The 26,769-nt window shown below is 44.4% G+C and overlaps 1 protein-coding gene across 6 annotated transcripts in view; it reads left to right on the forward strand.

The window, feature by feature from the left end:
- The window catches only part of MYT1 (myelin transcription factor 1), a 145,783-nt gene that overhangs the window by 39,354 nt on the left and 79,660 nt on the right, over window positions 1-26,769 (forward strand). For 5 of the 6 annotated variants that reach the window (XM_039348584.1, XM_039348665.1, XM_039348746.1 and 2 more), the window contains exons 3-5: window positions 14,754-14,808; window positions 18,756-18,786; window positions 26,574-26,636. In XM_039348584.1, the coding sequence (XP_039204518.1) occupies window positions 14,754-14,808; window positions 18,756-18,786; window positions 26,574-26,636 (149 nt within the window). Of the gene's footprint in view, window positions 1-14,637; window positions 14,809-18,755; window positions 18,787-26,573; window positions 26,637-26,769 lie in introns of those variants that run through there. The other variant, XM_039348905.1, reaches the window with a different exon arrangement.

Here is a 26,769-nt window from a genome sequence, read left to right on the forward strand (position 1 = left end):
TCTTAGCTCTCTCTTGTGTTTCTTTTTATATTTTTATCTTATACTAAATTTTACTAAACTTCTTTCAGCAGCAATTTCAGAATGCGTTACAGAGGCCAATGTTATGGTCAGCCTACAAAGATCCCCATGTTATTATTTTTTAAAATAAATAAATTTAAAAATGTTTAAATTTCTGGGTAAGGAGAGCTAGTTGGATGAGCATAAACAACAAAAATAGAAAGTGCTTGACCTTTATTCCATTGCGTTCCCAGCCACCTTCCCTGCTTTCAATTTAATAAGTAAGAAAATGTTTCAACAGATTTTGAGGAATATTTTATTTGGAGCAGAAGAGACTCTGCCTGAAACCTGATTTAATCTCCAGTTTTAACTTTCTTGCTTGGAAAGCCACTACCTAGCAAAAGCCAAGGACGTGGCTTTTTGCTTCCAATTCCTTTCCTATTAAAAAAATAAATAAATGAGAACAAAAAGGGCACTGCATACCAGCAAAGCCACAAACTCTGGACTGCAAAAAAAAAAAAAACCTTAATTAAAATTATCCCTTTTTAAGAGATACTAGGCACATGGGAAGGAGTTGCTAAAAGACCAGGTGAAAAAAAAGAAAAAACAAGGGCTCTTTGCACGCGCCCGATGAATGAGCCTTCATTCTCGCAAACCCTCAATGGAAGTCTTTTTAAACGGGAAGGAAGAAGTTTGCCAAAAGAAAAGTGGAGGTTTGTTGTCTACAGACAGGAAGGCCTTAAAAAGAAAGACATCCAGCTGCAACTTTCTGAAAAGGAGGGGAAAGCAAAGGCGGCGGAACTGTCAAAAGTTCAGGCTAAATTCTCCTGCCAGGCAAGAATTGGGGGCTTTTGTGCGGAAACCGGTCCATCCTGAGTGGGATCCACACAAACACGGTGGCCTGTGTCCCGTCGCCCCCGGGAACAAGGCATTTACTTGTGATGGACCAAACAAAGTTAGCGGAGGGCAGCTGGGCCAGTTGGCACCCCAGGTCCTGCTGCCAGAGCAAAAGAAATCTTCTCCTGAAAGAGTCCTCCTGTCCTTGCAAGGATGGTGAAGAAGGAACTTCTCCAAGGATGTTTTAATGTATCACTTACTCATCATTAAAGCCAGTGCAATCCTAAATTGCGTTAACGGAGGGATTGAATCAAGATCACGTGAGGTACTAGTACTGCTCTAGAAAGCCACACTTGGTAAGGCCACACTTGGAATCCTGCATCCAGTTTGGGTCAGCACGATGTAAAAAAGATGTTGAGACTCTAGAAAGAGTGCAGAGAAGAGCAACAAAGATGATCAGGAGGCTGGAGGTTAAAACGGTTGCAGGAATTGGATATATGTCTAGTTCAATGTTTCTTAACCTTGACAATTTTAAGGCATGTGGACTTCAACTCCCAGAATTCCACAGCCACATGCTTTAAAATTGTCAAGGTTGAGAAACACTGGTCTAGTTTAATGAAGAGAAGGACTGGGGAGACATGATAGCAATGGTTCAATATTTGAGGAGCTGTCACAAAGAAGGGGGGGGGCAACCTATTTTTTCAAAGCACCCAAAGGCAGGACAAGAAGCAATGGATGGAAACTGATCAAGGAGAGAAGCAACTGAGAACTAAGAAGAAATTTCCTAACAGTGAGAACAATTAATCAGTGGAACGACCTGCCTCCAGAAGCTGTGGGTGCTCCATCACCGGAGGCTTTTAAGAAGAGACTGGACAGCCTTTTGTCTGAAATGGTATAGAGTTCCCTGCCTGAACAGGGGGGTTGGACTAGATGACCTCCTAGGTCCCTTCTGTTATTCTATGACTCATTCAGGGTGCTGCTCTGGGTTGCTGGATTGAAGCCATTTGCTAGAGTCGAGTTAATAGCAGACTAACTCGCATTAGCCAGGTTTCAAGCGTTTGAGGCCAATCAAGTTGCACAGTGACACACCACCAAGTTTACAAAAGACCTTTTGGCTGTTTGCCAACACTTGTGCCCAGAACAGTAACCAACTCAGCAACTGCACTTAGGCATCATAGTTTACTTATTTAATTTTGGTGTTGGTTAGAGCAGAGGTCCCCAATCTAAGGGCCATGGGTCACTACCAGGCTGTGGCCACTTGGCCAGCAGGCTGCGGAAATAGCTGGCTGGTGCACGCACACATCTGCAATCCCCCCACATGCTCTAGTGCTTGCGGCCCCATTTGCACATGCACATGGGCACAAATGGGGCAGCTAGTGCTGGGCAGATGTACACAGCCCATTTGCACATGTACAAACAGGGCCACTAGTTCCAGGTTGGTGTGCACGGCCCATTTGTGTATGCATTTCTGTTGAGGATGGGGGTGGGGTGGGGGTGTTTGGTTTTTATTCCCCCCATCTGCTGGGTGGTTGCAGCAGGTTTTGGTCACTTCACATGACCCTGGGACACTGGGACCATCATAAATATGAATCAGTTGCCAAGCATCTGAATGTAAATCACAAGACCCTGGAAATGCTGCAACATTCCAGCTGTTCGGTGCTTCTTCTGGGCTCAGCAGAAGCACCAGGATCAGTGCTGCTTTCCAGCTGATTGGTGCTTCTTCAGGGCTCAGCAGAAGCACCAGGATCAGTGCCGAGCTCCAGCTGGAGCCTGGCGTTGATCCTGGAGCTTCCACTGAGCCCTGACAGCCCCAAAGAAGTGCCAATCAGCTGGAAAGCGGCACTGGTCCTGGGGCTTCTACTGAGCCCTGACAGCCCTGCAGCTCCAGCCATCTCTCGCTCAGGCTTCTGCGGTGCTGCCACCGGTTCAGCTCAATCCCGTCCCCCGCTGCCACTTTTCTGGGATGGTCGCGTACCACCTGCCAGGTGCCAATGTACCACAGGTGGCACCTGTACTACTGGTTGAAAAGCCCTGGACTAAATGACCCACGTCTGGACCCTCGTAGCATTGTTCTCTCGATAGATACCTGAACAGGATATCTGGCAAACACTGACCACAATCGAAGTCCGCAAACATACATAACAACTAGGACTTCTCAGTGCCACCGCCACCCTCTCCATTGGAGCCCTTTCTGTCCCTGGACGTTTTCCCGTCTCCTTTCTCCTCCTCCTCAAGGCGAGCACTTTTGACGGTTTGCAGCTAAATGTTTTATTTGCACCGTTTGTTTATGCAAATGAAAACTGACAGCCAAGTCTTGTTAGTCTGTTTATTACACAGCAGTAAATTTTAATTTGAGGCCTTGAGAGGACTGAAGAGTGGTTTCTAATGGATGAGCTCCCAAGATTCGAAGCGGGGGATGCCACGTTCTCGTCACATTGGGGGGGGCGACTTTGGCAGAGAAACGGGGAGGATGAAATGAGGTGGGGTGGGTTAAGTAAGCCAACCGCTAGTTAATTCAGCTGTGAACAAAACTCACCAAGGAAGGAATGTCAGGAGAATTTAAATCAAGCAGCTGGAAGGGCCCTAAAGAGAGAGAGAGAGAAAAATATATATACAACAGAGAGGAAAAAAAGGCAGAAGAGAACTAGGACGCCACAGCTGGGAGCCACAGGAACAAACGTGCGAACTACAGAGCCGTGTGCGGGGCGCATGCCTCGACACGGAACACATTCTGTGCGAGAGTTGTTGTTTGGTTGCTTATAAAATGCAGCTCAGAAATAGTGGGAAGTGAAGGGAGGGAGGGAGGGAGGGAGGAAGGAAGAAAGGAAGGAAGGAAGGAAGGAAGGAAGGAAGGAAGGAAGGAAGGAAGGAAGGAAAGGAAGCAGGGGAGGGGAAGAAGAGAAGAGAAGAGAAGAGAAGAGAAGAGGGGAGAGGAGGGGAGGGGAGGGAAGGAAAAGTGAAAAGAAGAGGTTTGCAGAAAATCCAATAATATCTTTAGATTGCTAACTTCTGTGGTTAGATATTAACATTTATCTTCCTTCCTTCCTTCCTTCCTTCCTTCCTTCCTTCCTTCCTTCCTTCCTTCCTTCCTTCCTTCCTTCTTTTCTTCTTCATTCTCTCCTTACTTCTTCTCTCCCTCTATTTTCCTTCCTTCTTTCTCTCTTCCTTACTTTTCTTCCTTGCTTGCTTTCTTCTTCACTCTCTCCTTCTTCCCTCCCTCCCTGTTTTCTTTCTTTCTTTCTTTCTTTCTTTCTTTCTTTCTTTCTTTCTTTCTTTCTTTCTTTCTTTCCTTCTGTCCTTCCTTCCTTCTTTTCTTCTTCATTCTCTCCTTCCTTCCTTCCTTCTATTCTTCTTCATCTCTCTTTCCTTCTCTCCCTCCATTTTCCTTCCTTCTTTCTCTCTTCCTTACTTTTCTTCCTTGTTTGCTTACTTTCCTCTTCCCTCTCTCCTTCTTCCCTCCCTCCCTATTTTCTTTCTTTCTTTTCTTCCTTCTTTCCTTCTTTCTTTCCTTCCTTCCTTCCTTCTTTCCTTCCTTCCTCCCTCCCTTCCTTCATCTGCCTGAGGAGCAAATGGCCAAAGCAGACAGGAATGTTTGCCAATTTCCATGGAAAAACTGACAAAACAAAAGAAAACCTTGCTAGATTTCATTTCAAAGGGGAAAGGGGGGGGAGGAAGAGGGGAAGGAATCACACGCCCAGCCACCCGGCAATCAAAAATATTAATTCTATTGTGAGGCGTGCATCGGAAGGCATTAACTCCGCCTAACACCAGGAATGGCATATTTGAAAGGCTCGTAAATGTAATGAAGTCCTTTTGACACCTGCTCCTCTCCACACTTTCAATGGAAGCCATTGGTCCAGAGGGAATCGAGGCTTTAAAAATAGAAATTATAGTAATTGTCTTCTTGGGTTATTGGAAAGGTGGTAATAAACGCAGGGCGCAGAAGGGGTGGCTTCGGCAGGGCCGGGCCTGACAGGATGCATAAATTGACGCCTGTGTTTTTATTTCTTTCGCCTTCCCCCTCTGATGCCCCCCCCCATAAGCAAATTCACAAAGGGTGCATGTGGTGGATTGGTGCGAGATTACCATACGAGAGAGAGGATCATATGCATGGAAATTTCATCTGAGCAGGCCTCAGGGCACTTTGTCCACCTTCAGCATTTTAAACCAAACAATGGAGGGTGATGTATGGCATCTATCAACCTCTGGGGGTGATGCTCTGGAGGAAAACATTGCATGTCAATCTCCAGCTAGTAAAAAAAATGGGGGTGGGTTCACACAAAGACAAAAAACAAGGTTCTACATTTAGGCAAGAAAAAAATGAATGAGCAGGTATAGTATAGGGGGTACCTTGCTCAATAGTAGTAACTGTGAGAGGGACATCGGAGTCCTAGTAGACAATCACGTAAATATGAGCCAGCAGTGTGCTGCAGCTGCCAAAAAGGCCAACACAGTGCTAGGTTGCATTAACAGAGAGACAGAAACAAGATCACGTGAAATGTTAATACCACTTTACAAGGCTTTGGTAAGGCCACACTTGGAATACTGCATCCAGTTTTGGTCACTGCGATGTAAAAAAGATGTTGAGACTCTAGAAAGAGTACAGAGAAGAGCAACAAAGATGGTTACGGGACTGGAGGCTAAAGCATATAAGGAACGGCTGCTGGAATTGGGTATGTCTAGTTTAATGAAGAGAAGGAGGAGGGGGGGGACATGATAGCAGTGTTCCAATATCTCAGGGGCTGCCCCAAAGAAGAGGGAGTCAAGCTATCCACCAAAGTGCCTGAAGGCAGGACAAGAAGCAATGGGTGGAAACTAATCAAGGAAAGAAGCAACCTAGAACTAAGGAGAAACTTCCTGACAGTTAGAACAATTAACCAGTGGAACAATCTGCCTCCAGAAGCGGTGAATGCTCCAACACTGGAAGTTTTTAAGAAGAGACTGGACAGCCATTTCTCTGAAATGGTATAGAGTTTCCTGCCTCAGCAGGGGCTTGGATTAGATGACCTCCAAGATCCCTTCCAAATTTACTATTATTATAATATATATATCACCCCTCAGTAGAAAAGTAATAATCGTGGTTCTCCATATAAAGAAGCTTGAAAAGAGTTAAGAAAGACTAGTAAGGACTTCTACTCTTCTTTTAGTCTTTGGAAAAGGGGTCTAAAGTAACTTAAGTCTACTCATGTCACAGCAAGCGCCATAGCGCTTAAGGCAGGAGTCTTCAAACTTGGCCCCTTTATGACATGTGGTCTTCCAACTCCCAGAATTCCTCAGCCAGGCACATGTGCCTGGCTGAGGAATTCTGGGAATTGAAGTCCACAAGTCATAAAAGGGCCAAGTTTGAAGACTCCTGGGTTAAGGCATCAGGGTAGAAAGTGGGAGACTGTGAGTTCTAGTCTTGTCTTAGACATGAAAACTCACTGGGTGACTTTGGACCTATCACCAACTGACTGTGAATCGTAGTCCCGCCTTAGGCATGAAAGCTAGCTGGGTGACTTTGAGCCAGTCACTATGAGACGGTGAGTTCTAGTCCCGCCTTAGGTATCAAAGTCAACTAGGAGACTTTGGGTCAATCGCTAGGTAATAGTGAATTCTAGTTCCATCTTAAGCAGGAAAACCAGCTGGGTGACTTTGGTCCAATCACCAGGAGACTGTGAGTTCTAGTCCCGACTTAGGCATGAAACCCGACTTGGTGACTTGGGGCCAGTCCCTCCTTCTTGGCCCAACTCACCTCACAGGGTTGTTGTGAGGAAAACAGGAAAAGAAAGGAGCGTTGGATATGTTCACTGCCTTCAGGTTTGGTTTTTTTTCTAAAAATAATACAGGTGGGATATACTTTAATAAATCATAATAAAAGGACACCGTTGTAGTCCGAATAGGATCTGTTCGGGGTAATGAGTGCCAGGTTGGGACTCTGCTTGAATTAACTGGGGCTGCCACAAAGAAGAAGGAGTCAGGCTATTCTCCAAGGCACCTGAAGGCAGGACAAGAAGCAACAGATGGAAACTAATCAAGGAGAGAAGCAACCTAGAACTAAGGAGAAACCTCCTGACAGTTAGAACCAGGGCTTTTTTCCTCATAGAACACCCAGAACGGAGTTCCGGCACCTTTTTTGGTAGGCAAGGCGGGTTGTATGATATGTGTGAGTTCCGGCACCTTTTTTTTTTTTTTTTTAGAAAAAAAGCACTGGTTAGAACAATTAATCAGTGGAACAACCTGTCTCTAGAAGTTGTGAGTGCTCCATCACTGGAAGTTTTTAAGAAGAAATTGAACAACCATTTGTCTGAAATGGTATAGGGTTTCCTGCCTGAGCAGCGGGTTGGACTAGATGACCTTCAAGGTCCCTTCCAACTTCTATTCTATTCTATTCTATTCTATTCTATTCTACTCTATTCTACTCTATTCTATTCTACTCTACTCTATTCTATTCTACTCTACTCTACTTTATTCTATTCTATTCTATTCTATTTTACTCTACTCTACTCTATTCTATTCTATTCTATTCTATTCTATTCTATTCTATTCTACTCTACTCTACTCTATTCTATTTTCATCTGAAGACAGCATTTGTCTATTTAGCAGGTGCGTAACCCTGCTAGCTCATGCTTAACTGGTGGTCAACAAGTTGTTTATAATACATGTGACTGTTCTATGGAAGAGCATCTCTCCTAAGGATCATATAGCCCAACTGATAACTTTTTGTAAATCTCTGAACGCTTTACCTTTCCAGCAATCACTCCGTAAGATTCAGAGATCTTCTCCCAGCTCCTTTATTCCTGTTTCAAATTGTGTGCTTGATTCTTTCTGTGCAGACGTTTCATTACCCAACTAGGTAATATCATCAGGGCTAGAAGGGAGTAGGGCTTGCTCTCTGTTTATAGACAAGCGGCTTGCCCTGTCAGTGTTGAGTGGGAGCGTTTTTGGCAGTTCCTTGATTAGGCTGTTGTTTACTGTTTGATTGTTTGTCTGAGCTGGTAATTTCTTGATTGGGGTCTTGTTTACTGTTTGATTGTTGATCTATATTAACCTTGGGGTTAATCTCTGTTTACCTCAGTGTTGATTTCCGGTGACGAGGTGTTTTGAATTGGCTACCCAATGTATGCAATCTGTCCCTATATCTGTGTTTTACTTCTCTGATTATTTAAATGCTAACGGGACAGAAACCTGGAATTATTTCAGGAACTGAGGCAGCATACATATAAACAAATAAAAGAATATGTATATATATATATATATATATATATATATATATATATATATATATATATGTATGTATGTATGTATATATGTAAGGTGATTCCTGGGTAGACTCATGTTTAACTAGCAAAAATGAAAGAACACCAGGAAATATAAAACTATAAAAAGTTTTAATAAGTTAAAACACCAAGCTTTCGCCAGCAACTGCCAGCATCGTCAGGGTAGCTTCCAGTCAATGGGAGAGGCTATTTATGGATATGGTGTTCTTTGCGCCCGGCTCCTGGACCTCGTTACAGGTCCCAGCCAATCCACTTGCACTCTGATCGTAGTTTCCGTGTTGCTGATCATTATTTTCCTTGTTTGTATCTATGTCCCCACCCCCCTCCTCATGTAGCCGTGGAAAGCCATATCCATAAATAGCCTCTTCCATCAACTGGAAGCTACACTGATGATGCTGGCAGTTGCCAGCGAAAGCTTGGTGTTTTAACTTATTAAAACTTTTTAGAGTTTTATATTTCCTGGTGTTCTTGCATTTTTGCTAGTTAAACATATATATTCTCTCTTTATTCTTTGTTAGCAAAACCTAAAAACCTAAAAATATAAAATGATGTCGCAGTTAGTGACTGCTGCTTGTGGATGGCTCTAGATTGAGCTGATACAGGCAAAAGAAAAGAAAAGAAAGAAGAGTTCTTTCTCCCATATCTGGGCTGACAGGGTGTTCATTCAAGGTAAAAATCTCCTCCCCCTGTCTCTCTCCTGGTAGCTAACAAAGTGGGAGAGAACCCGTGGCTCAGAGGTTATAACATCTGCCTAACATGCAGATAGCCCAGGTTCGAATCTCAGAAGAGTAAGTTTGGCTGATGAGGGTTAAAGGAACCCGAAATAGCTATACCATTCTCTCTTTATTCTTTGTTAGCAAAACCTAAAATATTAGTAATAGCATTAAAAACACACACACATATATATATGTGGTTCACAGCTTTATATTATGGAATTTCTGACAGTGAGAACAATTAATCAGTGGAACAACCTGCCTCCAGAAGCTGTAAATGCTCCAACACTGGAAGTTTTTAAGAAGAGACTGGACAGCCGTTTATCTGAAATAGTATAGGGTTTCTTGTCTGAGCAAGGGGTTGTACTAGATGACCTCCAAGGTCCCTTCCAACTTTATTATTGTTATTATGTTACTATATTACTATGTTGTTATTATTATTATCATTATCATTATCATTATTCCTGTTGAACCACTACTAAAGCCTGTTTAGTTTTTTTTTCTGAACCTCCTCTCTTTTACTTAAAGTATTAGTCAAACCTACCATCTTCGTGTCATCTGCAGACTTGATAATTTCCCCCTCAACTCTTAGTCACTGATACAGTACTTTCCTCCAAGCTGATGTCAAAGATTATTGGGAATAATCCTTCAGCCAGCTGTGAATCCACCTAACAGCAGTATTATCTCTAGCCCATATTTTTATCTATCTTAACTTCGGTAGTCAAGACTTAATACTGCTTTACAATGCCTTGGTAAGACCACACTCGGAAGATTGCATGCAGTTTTGGTCTCCATGATATAAAAAAGATGCTGAGACTCTGGAAAGAGTGCATGAAAGCGTGAGCACCTGCCACTTGCACAACTGGAGCTGCACATGTGTGCTCACTGGCCACTTGCACAGCCTGCAGCTTATCAGGGGGTCACAGCCTGGGGATTCGGGACCCCTGCTCCAAAGCACCTGAAGGCAGAACAAGAAGCAACAGATGGAAATCAAGGAGAGAACCAATCTAGAATTAAGGAGGAATTTCCTGATAGTTAAACGCAATTAATAAGTGGAACAACTTTCCTCCAGACGTTGTAGGTGCTCCAGCAGTGGAAGTTTTTAAAGAAGAGATTGGACAACCGTCTATCTGAAATGATATAGGGTTTCCTGCTTGAGCAGGGGATTGGACTAGAGGACCTCCAAGGCCCCTTCCGAGTCTGTTATTCCGTTACGTCTAAGGCATTCCCCTCATCTACTAACCCAATAACTGTGAAAGGAGGCGAGGTTAGCTTTAGTTTGTTCATGATTCAGTGTACTGTACACATGAACAAAATGTGTGAGTCTACTAACCAAGGTTGAGCATATCGTGCCCGGAAGTATTTCTAAGATGTATCCTTGAGGGTCTACAGCTTTTGAATATCGAGGGGAATCTAACTGTGCATCAGCTTGAGTTTCCCGTCTGAATTCACACAATTCCCATCTGAATTGTGTTTCCAGACCACCAGAAACTCTGAGCCAATATTAGGATTCAGCTTTGATTTAGAGTCCTGGGAGCAGATGCACACTGAAGTCAATTATCTTCTCCATTAAAAGCTATGCATGCATGATTTAAGTTCTTTAGAAAATCAAGGTGACTGTGTCCATCTTTTGTACATGGGGAATGCTCTTGGGTGAATGCAGCAAGGTGCGTAAATTCCAGGAAAATCAGAGGACAAACCACTAGGAAATGGTGAGTTCTAGTCCTGCCTTAGGCAGGAAAGCTGGCTGGGTGATGCTGGCCCAATCACTAGGAGACAGTGAGTTCTAGTCCTACCTTGGGCATGAGATTCAATCTAGCTCCTTATCTTCAGACTGTGGAGAGTACACCAAAGATTGCTTTTTGTAGCAAAGAAAGACTTGGGATTAACAAAGCAGGGTGTTCATTGTTTTATAAAAACTTAAACCATAATGAATTAGTTTTAAGATGCCAAAAGAGTCTGCTTTGTGATAAACCCTACCATCAACAACTGAGGGAACTAGGTATGTCTAGTCTAGCAAAGAGAAGGACTAGGGCAGAGGTAGGCAACCTTGGCTCTTTTATGACTCGTGGACTTCAACTCCCAGAATTCCTGAGCCAGCCACGCTGAGGGGAAAGGGAGAGGTTTCCAAGCTGAGCCATGCTGGCTCAGGAATTCTGGGAATTGAAGTCCATATGTCTAAGGCAGGCTAGGCAACCTTGGCTCTTTTATGACTCGTGGACTTCAACTCCCAGAATTCCTGAGCCAGCCACGCTGAGGGAAAAGGGAGAGGTTTCCAAGCTGAGCCAGGCTGGCTCAGGAATTCTGGGAGTTGAAGTTCACGAGTCATAAAAGAGCCAAGGTTGCCTATCCCTGGACTAGGGGCAGTGGTGGGATTCAGCCAGTTCACACCAGTTTGGCAGAACCGGTAGCTAATTTTTTGTTGCCCAGGCCCAGAATGGACTTAAGGAAGCGGCATCCCGTTGTTCACATATTTGAATCGCACCACTGACTAGGGATGATATGATAGCAGAATTCCAGTACTTGAAGGGCTGTTACAGAGAAGAGGGAGTCAACCTATTCTCCAAAGCACCTGAAGGCAGGATGAGAAGCAATGGATGGAAACTAATCAAAGAGAGAAGCAACCTGGAACTAGGGAGAAACTTCCTGACAGTGAGAACAATTAACCAGTGGAACAACCTGCCTCCAGAAGCTGTAAATGCTCCAACACTGGAAGTTTTTAAGAAGAATTTAGACAGCCATTTGTCTGAAATGGCTGTCTATACAATATACAGTCTCCTGCCTGAGCAGGGGGCTGGACTAGTAGACCTCCAAAGTCCTTCCCAATCCTATTATTCTATGTTCTGCTGTTTAAGCCACACGTTTTCTATGGGGCTGCTGGGCATCAAATGCAACACTTCCCTTGTTTATCTCTGCATTATATGTGAATATTCCTGCAGGGATGAACATAACTGCGGGCATTCCATTAAAGAAGATAAGGAGCATCTCAAATAAATCAGCAATACTAGACTTTAGAACTGTCTAAATAGCCCCACAAGGATCAAAATTATATCCTTAAACCTTCCAAATGTTGCCAACTTTTTAGAAGAGTTTAACAATCACACTCGCTTTTTGATTGCCCCAAACCCCGTACATCGGCGTTTCCCAACCTTTCCAGCTTGGAAGCCCAGAAGGAAAGGGAGCAGCAGGAAACATGCACATGCGGCCCCGTGCACGCATGCATAGACACACACATGCATGATGGCGCTATCATGTGCACACATGTGCAAGTGGGTTGCCGGCACCTGTGTGATGCTGGCGGCGGTAATAATAATAATAATAATAATAATAATAATAATAATAATAATAATAATAATAATAATAATAATAATAATAATAATAATAAAGTTGGAAGGGACCTTTGAGGTCATCTAGTCCAACCCCCTGCTCAGGCAGGAAACCCTATACCATTTCGGACAAATGGCTGTCCAGTCTCTTCTTAAAAACTTCCAGTATTGGAGCATTCACTGCTTCTGGAGGCAAGTAGTTCCACTCGTTAATTGTCCTCACTGTCAGGAAGTTTCTCCTTAGTTCTAGGTTGCTTCTGTCCTTGATTAGTTTCCATCCATTGCTTCTTGTCCTGCCTTCAGGCGCTTTGTCCCACGCATGTGCAAGAATTATTTTGTTAGGTTTCTTGGATTTTTTTAAATTATTTTCTTTTTGCGGGCATGACAAGGTGAACTCTAGTAAGCTATCAAATTGTGAAAGGCAATACAAGGTGATGCGGCTTCTATCAATTTCGCCCCAGATATCAAATCTTGAAATCAAATATCAAAATTAACCATGAAGTGTTGAAATTAGATCTCATGGGGAGCAGGGGTGGGGGTGGGGGGCAGGCATAAGTCAAATGTTTGATGAGCATTCTGCAAACACCTGCATATTTGGGGCATGCATTTATTCCAGCTATTGCTGACATCCATACGTTGAAGGGAAGGAGAGTTAATATAAGTTTATTCTTTGTGGAATAAACCATCCTTTCAATTCTGTGAGGAATCCATCTATATTTCCACTAGGACCGTGGTGGCGAACCTATGGCATGGGTGCCAGAGGCAGCACTCAGAGCCCTCTCTGTGGGCACAGGTGCCGTTGCCCCAGACCTAGGCCTTCAGCTGGGTTTTATAAAACCTTTTTGCTTTAGGCCTCTGCTGCCATGTGCAAAAAAAAAAAAAGGTTCAATCAATCAATCAATCAATTTCAGCTTCTCGAGGGAAAAAAAAAGAAATCTCGCAAAGTTGGAATTGATTGATTGAACTTTATAGTCCCACCCAGTCTGCTGTTACCACCGCAGCCACGCCCACCCAATGGGCCACACCCACCCAATGGGCCACACCCACCTGGCACCCGAATATGTATAAGTGGGTTTTGGGTTGCAGTTTGGGCACTCGGTCTCTAAAAGGTTCGCCATCACTGCACTAGGAAGTTTTGGTTACAATCACAGTGAAGGCTCCCATCATTTCAAACTGAGATGTCAGCTTCTATACACAGATAGTCCTCGTCTTACGACTAGAATTGAGCCCCAAATTTATGTTGCTAAGTGAGACATTTTTTAAAAGTGAATTTATTTCCTCTTTTTACGACGTCTCTTGCCACAGTTGTTGAGTGAATCACTGCAGTAATTAAGTTAGAAACCCGGTTGTTAAGTGAATCCGGCTTCCCCATTGACTTTGCTTGTCAGAAGGTCACAAAAGGGGATCACATGAGCCCGGGACACGGCAACCATCATAAATATGAGTCAACTGCCAAGCATCTGAATTTTGACAACATGATCCTCGGGGTGCTGCAACGGTCGTAAGTGTGAAAAATGGTCAAAAGTTACTTTTTTCTGGTGCTTTGGAAAATAAGTTGACCCCCTCTTCTTTGTGGCAGCCCCTCAAATACTGGAATATTGCTAACAAGTCGTCCCTATTTCTTCTTTTTTTCTAGACTGGCCATACCCAATTCCTGCCTCCGTTCTTCATACATTTTTGTTTCCAGGCCCTTAATCACCCTAGTTCAGGGGTAGGCAACCTTGGCTCTTTTATGAATGGTGGACTTCAACTCCCAGAATTCCTGAGCCAGCCACGCTGAGGGGAAAGGGAGGTTTCCAAGCTGAGCCATGCTGGCTCAGGAATTCTGGGAGTTGAAGTCCACACCTCTTAAAGTACCCAAGGCTGAGAAACCGTGGGCTAGGCCAGGGGTAGGCAACCTTGGCTCTTTTATGAATGGTGGACTTCAACTCCCAGAATTCCTGAGCCAGCCACGCTGAGGGGAAAGGGAGGTTTCCAAGCTGAGCCATGCTGGCTCAGGAATTCTGGGAGTTGAAGTCCACACCTCTTAAAGTACCCAAGGCTGAGAAACCGTGGGCTAGGCCAGGGGTAGGCAACCTTGGCTCTTTTATGAATGGTGGACTTCAGCTCCCAGAATTCCTGAGACAGCATGGCTCAGCTTGGAAACTCTCCCTTTCTCCTCAGCGTGGCTGGCTCAGGAACTCTGGGAGTTGAAGTCCACAAGTCATAAAAGAGCCAAGGTTGCCTACTCCTGTTAGACCAAAAGTATCCAATCTTGGCCACTTTAAGGCCTTTGGACTTCAACTCCCAGAAATCTCTAGCCAGTCATGCTGGTTGGGGAATTCTGGGAGTTGAAGTCCACAGGTCTTTAAAGTAGTCAAGGTTGGACACCCTTTGCTTAGACCAGGGGTGGGGAAACCTTGGCTCTTTTATGACTTGTGGACTTCAACTCTCAGAATTCCTGAGCTAGCACAGCTGGGAGCTGAAGTCCACAAGTCATAAAAGAGCCAAGTTCCCCACCCCTGGCTTAGACCTTTCCCACTTTCTTTGGGCCATCCCAATTTTACAGAAACACCTTAGCTTTGACTGTAAAATATTTTTCACTGAACAAAATGTTGACTTCTATTGTTATTGGATTCCAGATGAGTTTAGAGAACGACGACAAACGAGCACGAACACGGTCCAAGGCAATTAGAGGTAAGTGTTTTGTTATACTCTCCATGTGGAATCAGGGGTACAGATGATTCATCCAGGTTGGCTTGAATGGATGAAGACCTGCCTGAGGATAAGACCTTGGGTGTCTTTGTGTGTAGTTTGTGCACAGCCGCATCCCCTTCCCAATTATTCTGAACAGACTGCTTTGGCCATTCAACCCAGATACCCTCTTTCCAGTTGGTCTCCTAATTCCTCCCTCGCTCCTTTTTCTCCTTCAAAAACCAGCCATACAGGCCTGATTTGCTAGACAACTGCAGGCTGCTTTGATCCCAGGGAGAGACTTTGAAGTTTTGCATCTGGCAGAGAGGGGAAGTGCTCAGGATGGCAGGCATCGAAGCCAGCAACGCTGATGGGCGCAGGGAGTGGAGGAAACTTGTTAACTCTGAGTTTGATGTCTATTTGTTTTCAGCCTTTGAAAGCAAACGGGAGGAAGGAAGGAAGGAAGGAAGGAAGGAAGGAAGGAAGGAAGGAAGGAAGGAAGGAAGGGAGGGAGGGAGGGAGGGAGGGAGGGAGGGAGGAGGGAGGGATGAGAAAAGGAAGGAAGGCAATGGAAAGAAGGAAAAAGGGATATTATTTGCTCAAAAATGGAAAGCTACGGCTGTACCGAGTGGGGAAACATTAATTCAGAAAATCATGTATTGCGCAGAATTAGACAGGATAACTAAAAGATTTAAAAATCAGGATGAAACAGACTTTTATCAAATATGGGATAAATTTTATAGATGGTGGAAAAAAAATGGAGGTCATTGTAATGAGATAAGTCAAGATTGAGATTAGAATGATGTTACTGTAAAGAGATTTATTTGTAATTAATGTAAATATGGACTGAGATGTCTGTCAAATGTTGATTTACCATGTTCAATGTTCTTAATTCCTTTTTTATTCAATAAAATTATTTTTAAAAAGCAAAAAAGAAAAAGAAAGAAGGAAAAAGGAAAGGGAGATAGAAGATAATAATAGTTGATAGAAAGGCAGAGACAGATATATATCTATATATCTATACATATGTATAGCTATCTATATCTATCTATCTATCTATCTATCTATCTATCTATCTATCTATCCATCTATCCATCTACTTACCTACAGAGAGAGAGAGAGAGAGAGAGAAAGAGAGATATTCATCTTTGCAGCATTGCAGTTACTGACAATGCATGCAATAAAATAGGCCCTGGTTCAAAACACCATTATCAAGGCCTCTCCTGTCCCTTTTGGAATCAGTTCTCTAATTTAAATAGATCAGCCAAGAATGCATGACAATATTTCAATTTGCTGTCCCAGAAGCTGCAACAAATTAACCCCAAATCAGGTCATTCATCTAAATAAGTAGATGGACCCTGTTGCCACAAGAGGGAATCGCCTTTTGTTGGGCCAATTACAATGGTCCTAGACCAGTGGTTCTCAACCTGTGGGTCGTGACCCCATTTGGGGTCGAACGACCATTTCACAGGGGTCGCCAAACAACGCAGTCCGCCATTTTTCCCCCTTTTCCTTAGCTGTGCTACTCCCTTTTATTCTGTTGGCTTTTGAAAGCCAATAGAATAGACTCTCTTGAATAGAGTCTAATTCTATTGGCTTTCAAAAGCCAATAGGAATTGTCTAGGCTGTCTCTGCCCTGCTGAGCCGGCCAAAAGTCCCATTCTGCAAACGGTGCTGCACCAGTTGAGTAGTCCTCAACTTATGACTGGTTGAGTAGTCCTCGACTTACGACCGGTTGGGGGTCACGGCATTAAAAAGGTTGAGAACCACTGTCCTAGACCTAAGTCACAAAGCCAGGGACTGCATTTTCCAGAAATGTTAATTGGACTGGTGATTAAACTGGGAGAGGAAACAGATAGAAAAGAGGGTAATGTATTCAGACCATAAGATTTGCAAAAATGTTACTCACAGCCCAGGTAGTCCTCAACCACAGTGAAGCCCAAAATGTATGTCGCTAAGTGAGACACTTGTTAAGTGAGCTTTGCCCCAGTTTACAACCTTTCTTACCACCGTTGTTAAGTGAAACAATGCAATTGTTAAGATAGTAACCCGGCTGTTATGTGAATGTGGCTTCCAGCTTGTCAGAAGGTCAGGAAAGGGGTTCACATGACACCCCCCCCCCCGATGCTGCAACTGTCATCAATGTGACCCAGTCATCAAGCATCCGAATTTTGATCACGTGACCATGAGGATGCTGCAATGGTTATAAGTGTGAAAAAGAGTCATCATAACTCATTTTTTTTTGTATTAAATTAAGAGATGGAATATATGTGAAAATATTAGAATGATATTCTTGGAATTATATGTGTGTTGTAGAAGGGATACCCAAAATTTTATTAATAGGTTTCTTTAAGATTAATTGGAATATTTTAATTGAAATTAGTGGAGCTTAAAAGCAGGAGTGATTTTTGTAGATGTAATAGTAGGGATGATTCTGTGGATTGATTGAATTTTAAGAAGAAATATATTAAACTAAATTTGTTATATCATGTGAGGAAATAGAAGGGGGAATTTTTTTTTAAGGTATTAATTTTAGTTTTATATATATATGACTTGTTTTGCTATGATTGATTACCCTTTCACCACAGTGTTTTCCTGAGCACTTTGATGTAAAAATTTAAAAAACCAATAAAATGTGTATAAAAAAATAACTCATTTTTTTTCAGGGCTGTAACTTTGAACGGTCACTAAATGAACTATTGTAAATCGAGGTCTATCCATACAGGTTCATTTGCGCAAAGAGATTTGAACTCCTACCACTGATGGAGAATACTAAGCATGAGGATCAGGGATTCAGATTAGTATAGACCAGTTCCCTATAACAAGAAACGTGATTTCTATACATCTATAGCAGGGGGGGGGTCTTCAAACATGGCCACTTTAAGACTTGTGGACTTCAACTCCCAGAATTCCTCAGCCAGCCCCTGGCTGAGGAATTCTGGGAGTTGAAGTCCACAAGTCTTAAAGGGGCCAAGTTTGAAGACCCCTGATCTATAGACTATGCAAGAGAGACAATCAACCAGCCCCAAAGAGAAAAAGACCCCAGCACTTCTCCAGCTGTAATCCGCACTCAGATCATCATAGATTAAATCCAAGTTCACCTTCAGGCCAACAAGACCCCAATCAAGAAACTGCCAAAGAACCATTAGTAAACAGCCCAACTGAAGAATCTCTAAGACCACCACCACCACCACCACCCCCCCAGACAGGCAAGACACCAGAATATAAACTGACAGCAAACTGCATTCCTTACCAGCATGGATGATGTTACCTAGTTTGGGTGATGAAATGTCTGCAAGGAAACAGGCCAGGTCAGAGAGCACCAATGACCCCACATTATTTCTCCTCCTCCTCCTCCTCCTCCTCCTCCTCCTCCTCCTCCTCCTCCTCCTCCTCCCAGCTCCACATACCCCACTCCCTTCTAACTCTGGTGATGTTACTTAGTTGGGTAATGAAACGTCTGCAAGGAAACAGGCCAGGTCAGAGAGCACCAATGACCCCACTGTTTTCCTCCTCCTCCTCCTCCTCCTCCTCCTCCTCCTCCTCCTCCTCCTCCTCCTCCTCCCCATATCCCTCACTCCCTTCTAACACTGATGATGTTACCTAATTGGGTAATGAAACGTCTGCAGGAAAGCAACCAAGCTCAGAGAACACCAAGGACCTCACAGTCCTCCTCCTCCTCCTCCCCCTCCTCCCCCTCCTCCCCACTCCCTTCTAGCACTGATGATGTTACCTAGTTGGGTAATGAAACGTCTGCAAGAAAACAACCCAGCTCAGAGAGCACCCAGGACCCCTCATGTCAACCCTGAGCTACAAATATTCTCCTTCAAAGTGATTACTATTTAGCCTGGTTAGTAGGCCATGTCTGAAATGGTGAGTTTCTTCAAAACTGCCTCGTCTTCTTTCTATCTGATCTTGTTTTCTTCTCTTTTTCCATGTGGCTCACGCAGTACCAACAGAACTCATTGGCCAGGAAGTGAGGTAAGGAAACATCTTTCGGATCTGATCTGTATTCTGCTTGCTATTTCACCACACGATGGGTGCGATGATACTTGTCACGGTTGTTAAGCGAATCACTGCCGTCGCTAAACGAATCACGCGGCTCTTAAACAAATGCGGGTTTCCCTCACTGGGTTTGTTTTCAGGGCCCAGCTGGGGAAGCCACGAAGGGCGATCCGGCAACCCCAGGAAGCTGCAACTGTTGTAAATGTGTGCCCGTTGCCAAGAGCCTGAATTGTGGTCACGTGGCCGTGGGAACGCTGCAACGGTTGCCAGCGTGAGAACCGTTCAGTCATTTTATTCAATGGGGTTGTAACTTTGAACGGTCACTAAACGCCTAGTTGTAAGTTGAGGAGGAAGAACCTGCAGAGTCTGGACAAATCTGGAGGGTGCCAAGTTTCTATGCAGTTTTCTTGGCTCGGGGCTGTGGCTTGAGGTTCTTTACTATCCCTTTGAAGGGCCTTCTGTGACCACAGACACAGAACAACAGAACGGAAGGGACACTGGAGGTCTTCTAGTCCAGTGGTCCTCAACCTTTGGGGCACCAGGGACCGGTTCCGTGGAGAAAGGTTTTTCCACGGACCGGAAGGTGCGTGGTTTTGTGTGCTGCCTGCATCCCACGGACGGGGCTTTGCTTGTTTGTGCAGACCAGCTGCTGGCATGCCCCAGCCCACTACTGGTCCATGGACCAGGGCTTAGGGACTAGAAGACCTCTAAGGTCCCTTCCAACTGTTACTCTAAATCAGTGGTTCTCAACCTGTGGGTCGGGACCCCATTTGGGGTCGAATGACCATTTCACGGGGGTCGCCAAACAACGCAGTCCGCCATTTTTTCCCCTTTTCCTTAGCTGTGCTACTCCCTTTTATCCTATTGGCTTTTGAAAGCCAATAGAATAGACTCTCTTGAATAGAGTCTAATTCTATTTGCTTTCAAAAGCCAATCGGAATTGTCCAGCCTGTCTCTGCCCTGCTGAGCCCGCCAAAAGTCCCAGTCTGCAAACGGTGCTGCACCAGTTGAGTAGTCCTCGACTTACGACCGGTTGGGGGTCGCGGCATTAAAAAGGTTGAGAACCACTGCTCTAAATAATATTTCTGAGCACTTAATTCTCTCAGTGGTGCTAGTGTCTATTAAACCCATGTAGTGTGGATGTAGTATTATTCATCTGTATTATCTTCTATATTCTGCCTTTGGTTGGTATTATTTTGTTGGCTTTACTTGTTTGTGAGGACCGGTTTCTGACATGCTGCGGCCTGGTGACGGTCCACGGACCGGGGGTTGGGGGTCCCTGTTCTAGTCCATCCCTCTGGCTCAAGCAGGAGACCCTATAACTGTGGTGGCGAACCTATGGCACGGGTGCCAGAGGCGGCACTCAGAGCCCTTTCTGTGGGCACACGCACCATCGCCCCAGTCCTGGGCCTTCAGCTGGGTTTTATAAAAGCTTTTCGCTTTAGGCCTCCACCGCCATGTGCAAAAAAAAAAAAAAAAGGTTCAATCAATCAATCAATCAATTTCAACTTCTCGAGGGAAAAAAAAGATCTTGCAAAGTTGGAACTGATTGATTGAACTTTTTATTTTTTTTATAAAAAAAAATTTATTAATTTTTTTTTCATCAACATATGTTAATTTTTCCAATCAACGAGTTGTCTGGAGTTTGCTATGCTAATACATGTTCAATTCCTCGTTCTCTTCTCTAACCAAAAATAAAATAAATTCCAGATCTGATAGTAGTTTGTATCTTCTTTATCTTTCAACCTCATAGTTAATCTGTCCATCTCTGCACATTCCAATATTTTCCTGATTATTTCTTCCTCTGATGGCAGTCGTTCATTCTTCCAGTATTGTGCAAAAATTATTCTCGCTGCTGTAGTGATGTGTATAATTAAATACAGTTTCTGCTTATTAGTCTTTTCAGGCATAATGCCTAGTAAAAAAAGTTCAGGTTTAAAATCCACTTGTTCGCCCAATATTTTTTTCTAACCACATATGTATATTTTTCCAATAGGCCTTTGCCTTACCACATGTCCACCAAATACGTGCCTATGTTATGTTTACATTTCCAACATCTATCTGATATATTTTTAAACATTTTTGCTAATCTTGCTGGTGGAAGGTGCCATCTATAAAACATTTTATACAGATTTTCTTTGTATGAAGTTGACATTGTTAATTTATAGTTTCTCTCCCATAACATTTGCCATTTTTCTAATTCTATATTATAACCAATTTTTTTTGCCCATCTTATCATAGTTTCTTTCACTTGTTGATTGAACTTTTTAGTCCCACCCAGTCTGCTGTTACCACTGCAGCCACGCCCACCCAATGGGCCACATGCATCCAATGGGCCATGCCCAGCTGGCACCAGAAGATACATAAGTGGGTTTTGGATTGCAGTTTGGGCACTCGGTCTCTAAAAGGTTCGCCATCACTGCCCTATAACATTTCAGACAAATGGCTGTCCAGTCTCTTCTTAAAAACTTCCAGTGATGGAGGACCCACAACTTCTGGAGGCAAGCTGTTCCACTGGTGAATTGTCCTCACAGTTAGGAAATTTCTCTTTGGTTTTAGGTTGCTTCTCTCCCTATTGAGTTTCCATCTGTTGTTTCTTATCTTGCCTTCTGGTGCTTTGGAAAATAGGTTGACCTCTTCCAAATTTGATAAAGATAGACCGACTTTTTTGCAAAGTAGGGCAGACTTTTAGAAGTGGCACCTGGCAACGGAGGTGACTCCATCTGCTTGACTGCTTCCAGTTCCTACCCTCTCCTCCGTACCCCGCTGCGTTTACAAGTGTAGCCACTGCCAATTTCTTGGCATCCTTGGAACGCAGGTGGCCCTCCCCTTCTTGTAAATTGTTAATGTCTTTCTCCATCGCCTCCTCTGCTTTTGTCACGGGCACAGCCTGGGCTTCAATTAGTCGATTAATTGTCCAGCTAATCAGGCAGTTAAGGGACAGCTGCAGGGATGGGATGGCTGTGTGCAACCGGGCTGCCCCTGAAATATGTGTTTGGCGGCAATGGCCACCTCTGCTGATGTGCTCGACAATAAAACAGGCAAGTTGTGCGCCTGGCACTCCGTAATCTGCATAACAGCCTGTTCTTGGAGTAGAAACGCCATAGGAAGTTGGACCTGCATAGCTTCCCATTGTTCGTTGAGGCATGGGGTTTTCTAACAAGGAAGGGACAGGAAATAACCCCAAGGGCACACCCCTCACGAATCCTGAGCACTTGGGGTGTATTCAGGATGATTTGGTGGATTGTTAAATTAACCAGTGGAACTACTTGCCTCCAGACATTGTGGGTGCTTCATCACTGGAGGTTTTTAAGAAAAGACTGGACAGCCACTTGTCTGCAATGGTATAGGGTCTCCCGATAGAGCAGGGGGTTGGACTAGAAGACCTTCAAGGTCCCTTCCAGCTCTATTTTGATGGATGGGGGGATGGAAGGAGGGATGGAGGGATGGATGGAAATCTGTAATTTAGATATTACAGGTAGGTCTCAACTTACAATCATTTGTTTAGAGGAAGGAAGGAAGGAAGGAAGGAAGGAAGGAAGGAAGGAAGGAAGGAAGGAAGGAAGGAAGGAAGGAAGGTTTTTATGAGGGAGGGAGGGAGGAATTAAGATTTTTATGAGGAAGGGATGAAGGGAGAGAGAAAGGAAGGAAGGAAGGAAATGGAAGGGAGGGAGGGAGGGAGGGAGGAGGGAGGGAAGGAAGAAAGAAGGAAGGAAGGAAGGAAGGAAGGAAGGAAGGAAGGAAGGAAGGAAGGAAGGAAGGAAGGAAGGAAGGTTTTTATGAGGGAGGGAGAGAGGAATTAAGATTTTTATGAGGGAGGGAGGGAGGGAGGGAGGGAGGAAGGAAGGAAGGAAGGAAGGAAGGAAGGAAGGAAGGACTTTTATGAGGAGGGAGAGAGGGAGAAAGGAAGGAAATGGAAGGGAGGGAGGGAAGAAGGAAGGAAAGAAGGAAGGAAGGAAGGGAATTTTTTATGAGGAGGGAGGGAGGGAGGAAGGAAGGAAGGAAGGAAGGAAGGAAGAAAGGAAGGAAGGAAGGTTTTCATGAGGGAGGGAGAGAGGAATTAAGATTTTTATGAGGGAGGGAGGGAGGGAGGAAGGAAGGAAGGAAGGAAGGAAGGAAGGAAGGAAGGAAGGAAGGAAGGAAGGAAGGAAGGAAATGGGAGGTAAGAGGGAGAGAGGGAGGGAGGGAGGGAGGGAGGGAAGGAGGAAGGAAGGAGTTCCAAATTACAATACCTCTAAAAAAAGTGACTGACGATTTTTCACACTTGCAATCATTGCAGCATCCCATGGTCATGCAATCAAAATTCAAATGCTCGGCAACTGGCATGTACTTATGACAGTTGCAGTCTCCCAGGGTCACGTGATCCTCTTCCGCAACCTTCTGACAAGCAAAGTCAATGGGGAGGAGCTGGATTCCCTTAAGAACCTTAAGTTGCTAGCTTAAGAACTTCAGCGATTCACTTAATAACTGTGGCAAGAAACGTTGCAAAAGGAGACCGAAACTCACTTAACAATTTGTTGTGCTTAGCAACCTAAATTTCGGGCTCAGTTTTGGTTGTAAGTCGAGGATCACCTGTTGCCAAATACTGAGTGGTTGGGATGTTGTGCTTTCATTTGGCACTCCTTCCCCCATGGCCTCCTCTGGAAAACAGGTAATCCTCAATTTACGACCATAATTTAGATCACGGCTCCGCAACGCTTCCGTTGTTAAGCCAGGTGGTTGTTAAGCAAGTCGCCCCAATTTTATGAACTTTTTTTTCCCCACAGTTGTTAAGAGAATCTAGCGGTCATTAAGCGAATCCAGGTTCCCCCATTGATTTTGCGTGTGAGAAGACGCCTGGGAAGGTCGCCCAGGGTGATCATGTGATCAATTGTCAAAAAATGCATGCTGGTTGGCAAGCCCCCCCCCCGAATATTGATCATGTGACTAAGGGAAAGCCACAGCGGTCGTAAGCGCGAGGACTGCCTGTATAGGTAGTACTCGACTTTATGGCCAGAATTGAGATCGGAACTTCCGTTGTCAGTTGTTGCAGTTGTAAGTCAGATTGAACCCTTTTTGTGACCGTTTTTGCAGCCGTCGTTCTGCGAATTCAACTTTCCCGGGAATTGGCAAATGAGGTTACAAATCTTGATCCCATAACCGCAGGGTGCTGCAGCCAATCCTAAATGCGAAGCGGGTGGCAAATTGTGATCACGCAATCACGGAGATCTGTACGACAGTTGTCAGTGCGAGTTTCCTGAGGCTGTCGTTAACTTCAAACTTCAAAAACCAGTCATAAGTTGAGGACTACCTGTAGGGTGATGATGTCACAGCTATGACTATGAGATCACTTGACTATGAGCCAGCCGTGTGCAGCAGTAGCCAAAAAAGCTAATGCAATCCTGGGTTGTATAAAAAGAGGCATTGAAGATCACACGAAGGTATTAGTACCACTTTACAATGCCCTAGTGCAGGGGTTGGCTGGCTCAGGAATTCTGGGAGTTGAAGTCCAGAAGTCATAAAAGAGCCAAGGTTGCCTACCCCTGCCCTAGTGAGACCACACCTGGAATATTGGAGCCAATTTTGGTCACCCTATCACAAAAAAGATGTTGAGAGTTTGGAAAAAATTCAGAGAAGAGCAACTAAGATGATCCAAGACCTGGAGACTAAAACATATGAAGAACATCTGCGGGTCTTGGGTTTGGCTAGTTTAAAGAAAAGAAGAAACAGGGGAGACATGATAGCAGCGTTCCAGTATTTGAGGGGCTGCCACAAAGAAGAGAGGGTCCAATTATTCTCCAAAGCACCAGAGGGAAGGACGAGAAACAATGGTTGAAAACTGATCAAAGTGAGAAACAACCTGGATTTAAGGAGAAACTTCCTGACAGTGAGGACAATTAACCAGTGGAACAGCTTGCCACCAGAAATCGTGCGTGCTCCATCACTGGAGATTTTAAAGAGGAGACTGGACATTCACCTGTCTGAGATGGTATAGGTTCTCTTGCTTGAGCAGGGGGCTGGACTAGAAGACCTCCAAGGTCCCTTCCCTATTCTATTATTCTGTGATTGCAGAAATCCATTCCCCCCTAAAAAATCAGAAGTTAAGCCAAGAATGCAATTTGTTCCTCGTTGTCTGAAAGACGTAGGAATGATGAACAGAAGGTCCATGTGATTGAGGGCGGACATCTCTCTGTGTATGTTTGTGTGTGTGTGTGTGTGTGTGTGTGTGAGAGAGAGAGAGAGAGAGAGAGAGAGACAGAGACAGAGACAGAGACAGAGACAGAGAGAGGCAGACAGACAGACAGAGAGAGAAGACAGACAGAGAGAGAGAGAGAGAGAAACTATAACACAGAAATAAAATAAAATTCCCCATCCCTACCCAGCTAAGTATGGGAATTGCCTGCTTTTAAAAGGCCTCCTCTTACATATGCAAATCTTTAATTAAACACACTCATAAAACTATAATGAGCCCTTCATTTAATTAAATGGGGTGACTCATTTCATTAATTTTTAGCAAATCACAAAGCCGTTTTCCTTCCGTCCTTTGAATTCAAAAGCAGCAAGAGGAAAGGTCCAAAGGGGAATTGATTCTAAAAATGCTTTAGATGTCTCTCTACTTTTAGAGGCCCCATGTTGTCTTCAACGGGTTGTCCATCGTGCATGTCCAGGTAGTCCTCAACTTACAACCACCATTGAGCCCCAAATTTCTGCGCCTAAGCAAGACGGTGATTGAGCTTGACCCCATTTTACGACCTTTCTTGGCACACTTGTTAAGTCAATCACTGCAGCTCTTCAGTTAGTAACACGGTTGTTAAGTGAATCGGCTTTGCTTGTCACAAGGTCGCAAAAGGGGATCGCTAAGAAGAGCCGTGGTGGCACAGTGGTTGCAATGCGGTACTGCAGGCGACCTCTGCTGACTGCCAGCTGCCAGCAGTTTGGCAGTTCGATCCTGACCGGCTCACGGTTGACTCAGCCTTCCGTCATTCCGAGGTCGGTAAAATGAGGACCCAGATTGTTGGGGGCAACAGGCTGATTCTGTAAACCACTTAGAGAGGGCTATGAAGCACTATGAAGTGGTATATAAGTCTAAGTCAGTGGTTCTCAACCTGTGGGTCGGGACCTCATTTGGGGTCGATTGACCATTTCACAGGGGTCGCCAAACAAGGCTGTCCGCCATTTCCCCCCCCTTTTCTTTGGCCACGCCCCTGGCACCTGGTGATGTATAAGTGGTTGGGGGTCACCACAACATGGGGAACTGTATTATGGGGTTGCGGCATTAGAAAGGTTGAGAACCACTGGTCTAAGTGTTATTGATATTGATATTCCATTCCATTCCATTGGTGGTGCAGTGGTTAGAATGCAGTATTGCAGGCTAACTCTGCCAACTGCCAGGAGTTCGATCTTGACCAGCTCAAGGTTGACTCAGCCTTCTATCCTTCCGAGGTCGATAAAATGAGGACCCAGATTGTTGGGGGCAAGAGGCTGACTCTGTAAACCCCTCAGAGAGGGTTGTAAAGCACTGTGAAGCAGTATATAAGTCTAGAATGCTATTGCTATTGCTATCTGAATTGTGATCACACCACCGTGGGGAATGCTGCAACGGTTGTAAGTGTGAAAAACGGTCATAATTCAGTGCCGTTGTAATTTTGAATGGTCACTAAAGAGTTGTAAGTCGAGGACAACCTGTAGTTGAGTTGAGTTGATTTCTCCCTCTCTCTCCCGACTTCCACATTTGGAAATTATACCTGCTTTTATTTCTGGCTTGTGTCACCCTCTTCACACAGCTGTCCAACTCCTGGATGCAACGGATCAGGACATATTCGCGGAAAGTACGCGAGACACAGGAGGTGAGTTTTCTTGTCCGCTGGAAGCTCTAATTCCATCTTCCCCACCGTCACCTTCATTGGATTCAGACGTTTCAGCAAGGAAGCTCAGCTCACCAAACCATCTTCTGAAACGGTGGCCAATTTTCCTGGGGAA

Source organism: Crotalus tigris, unplaced genomic scaffold (assembly GCF_016545835.1).
Source record: "Crotalus tigris isolate CLP2741 ecotype Arizona unplaced genomic scaffold, ASM1654583v1 scf7180000017536.10889498, whole genome shotgun sequence".
Taxonomy (NCBI): Eukaryota; Metazoa; Chordata; class Lepidosauria; order Squamata; family Viperidae; genus Crotalus; species Crotalus tigris.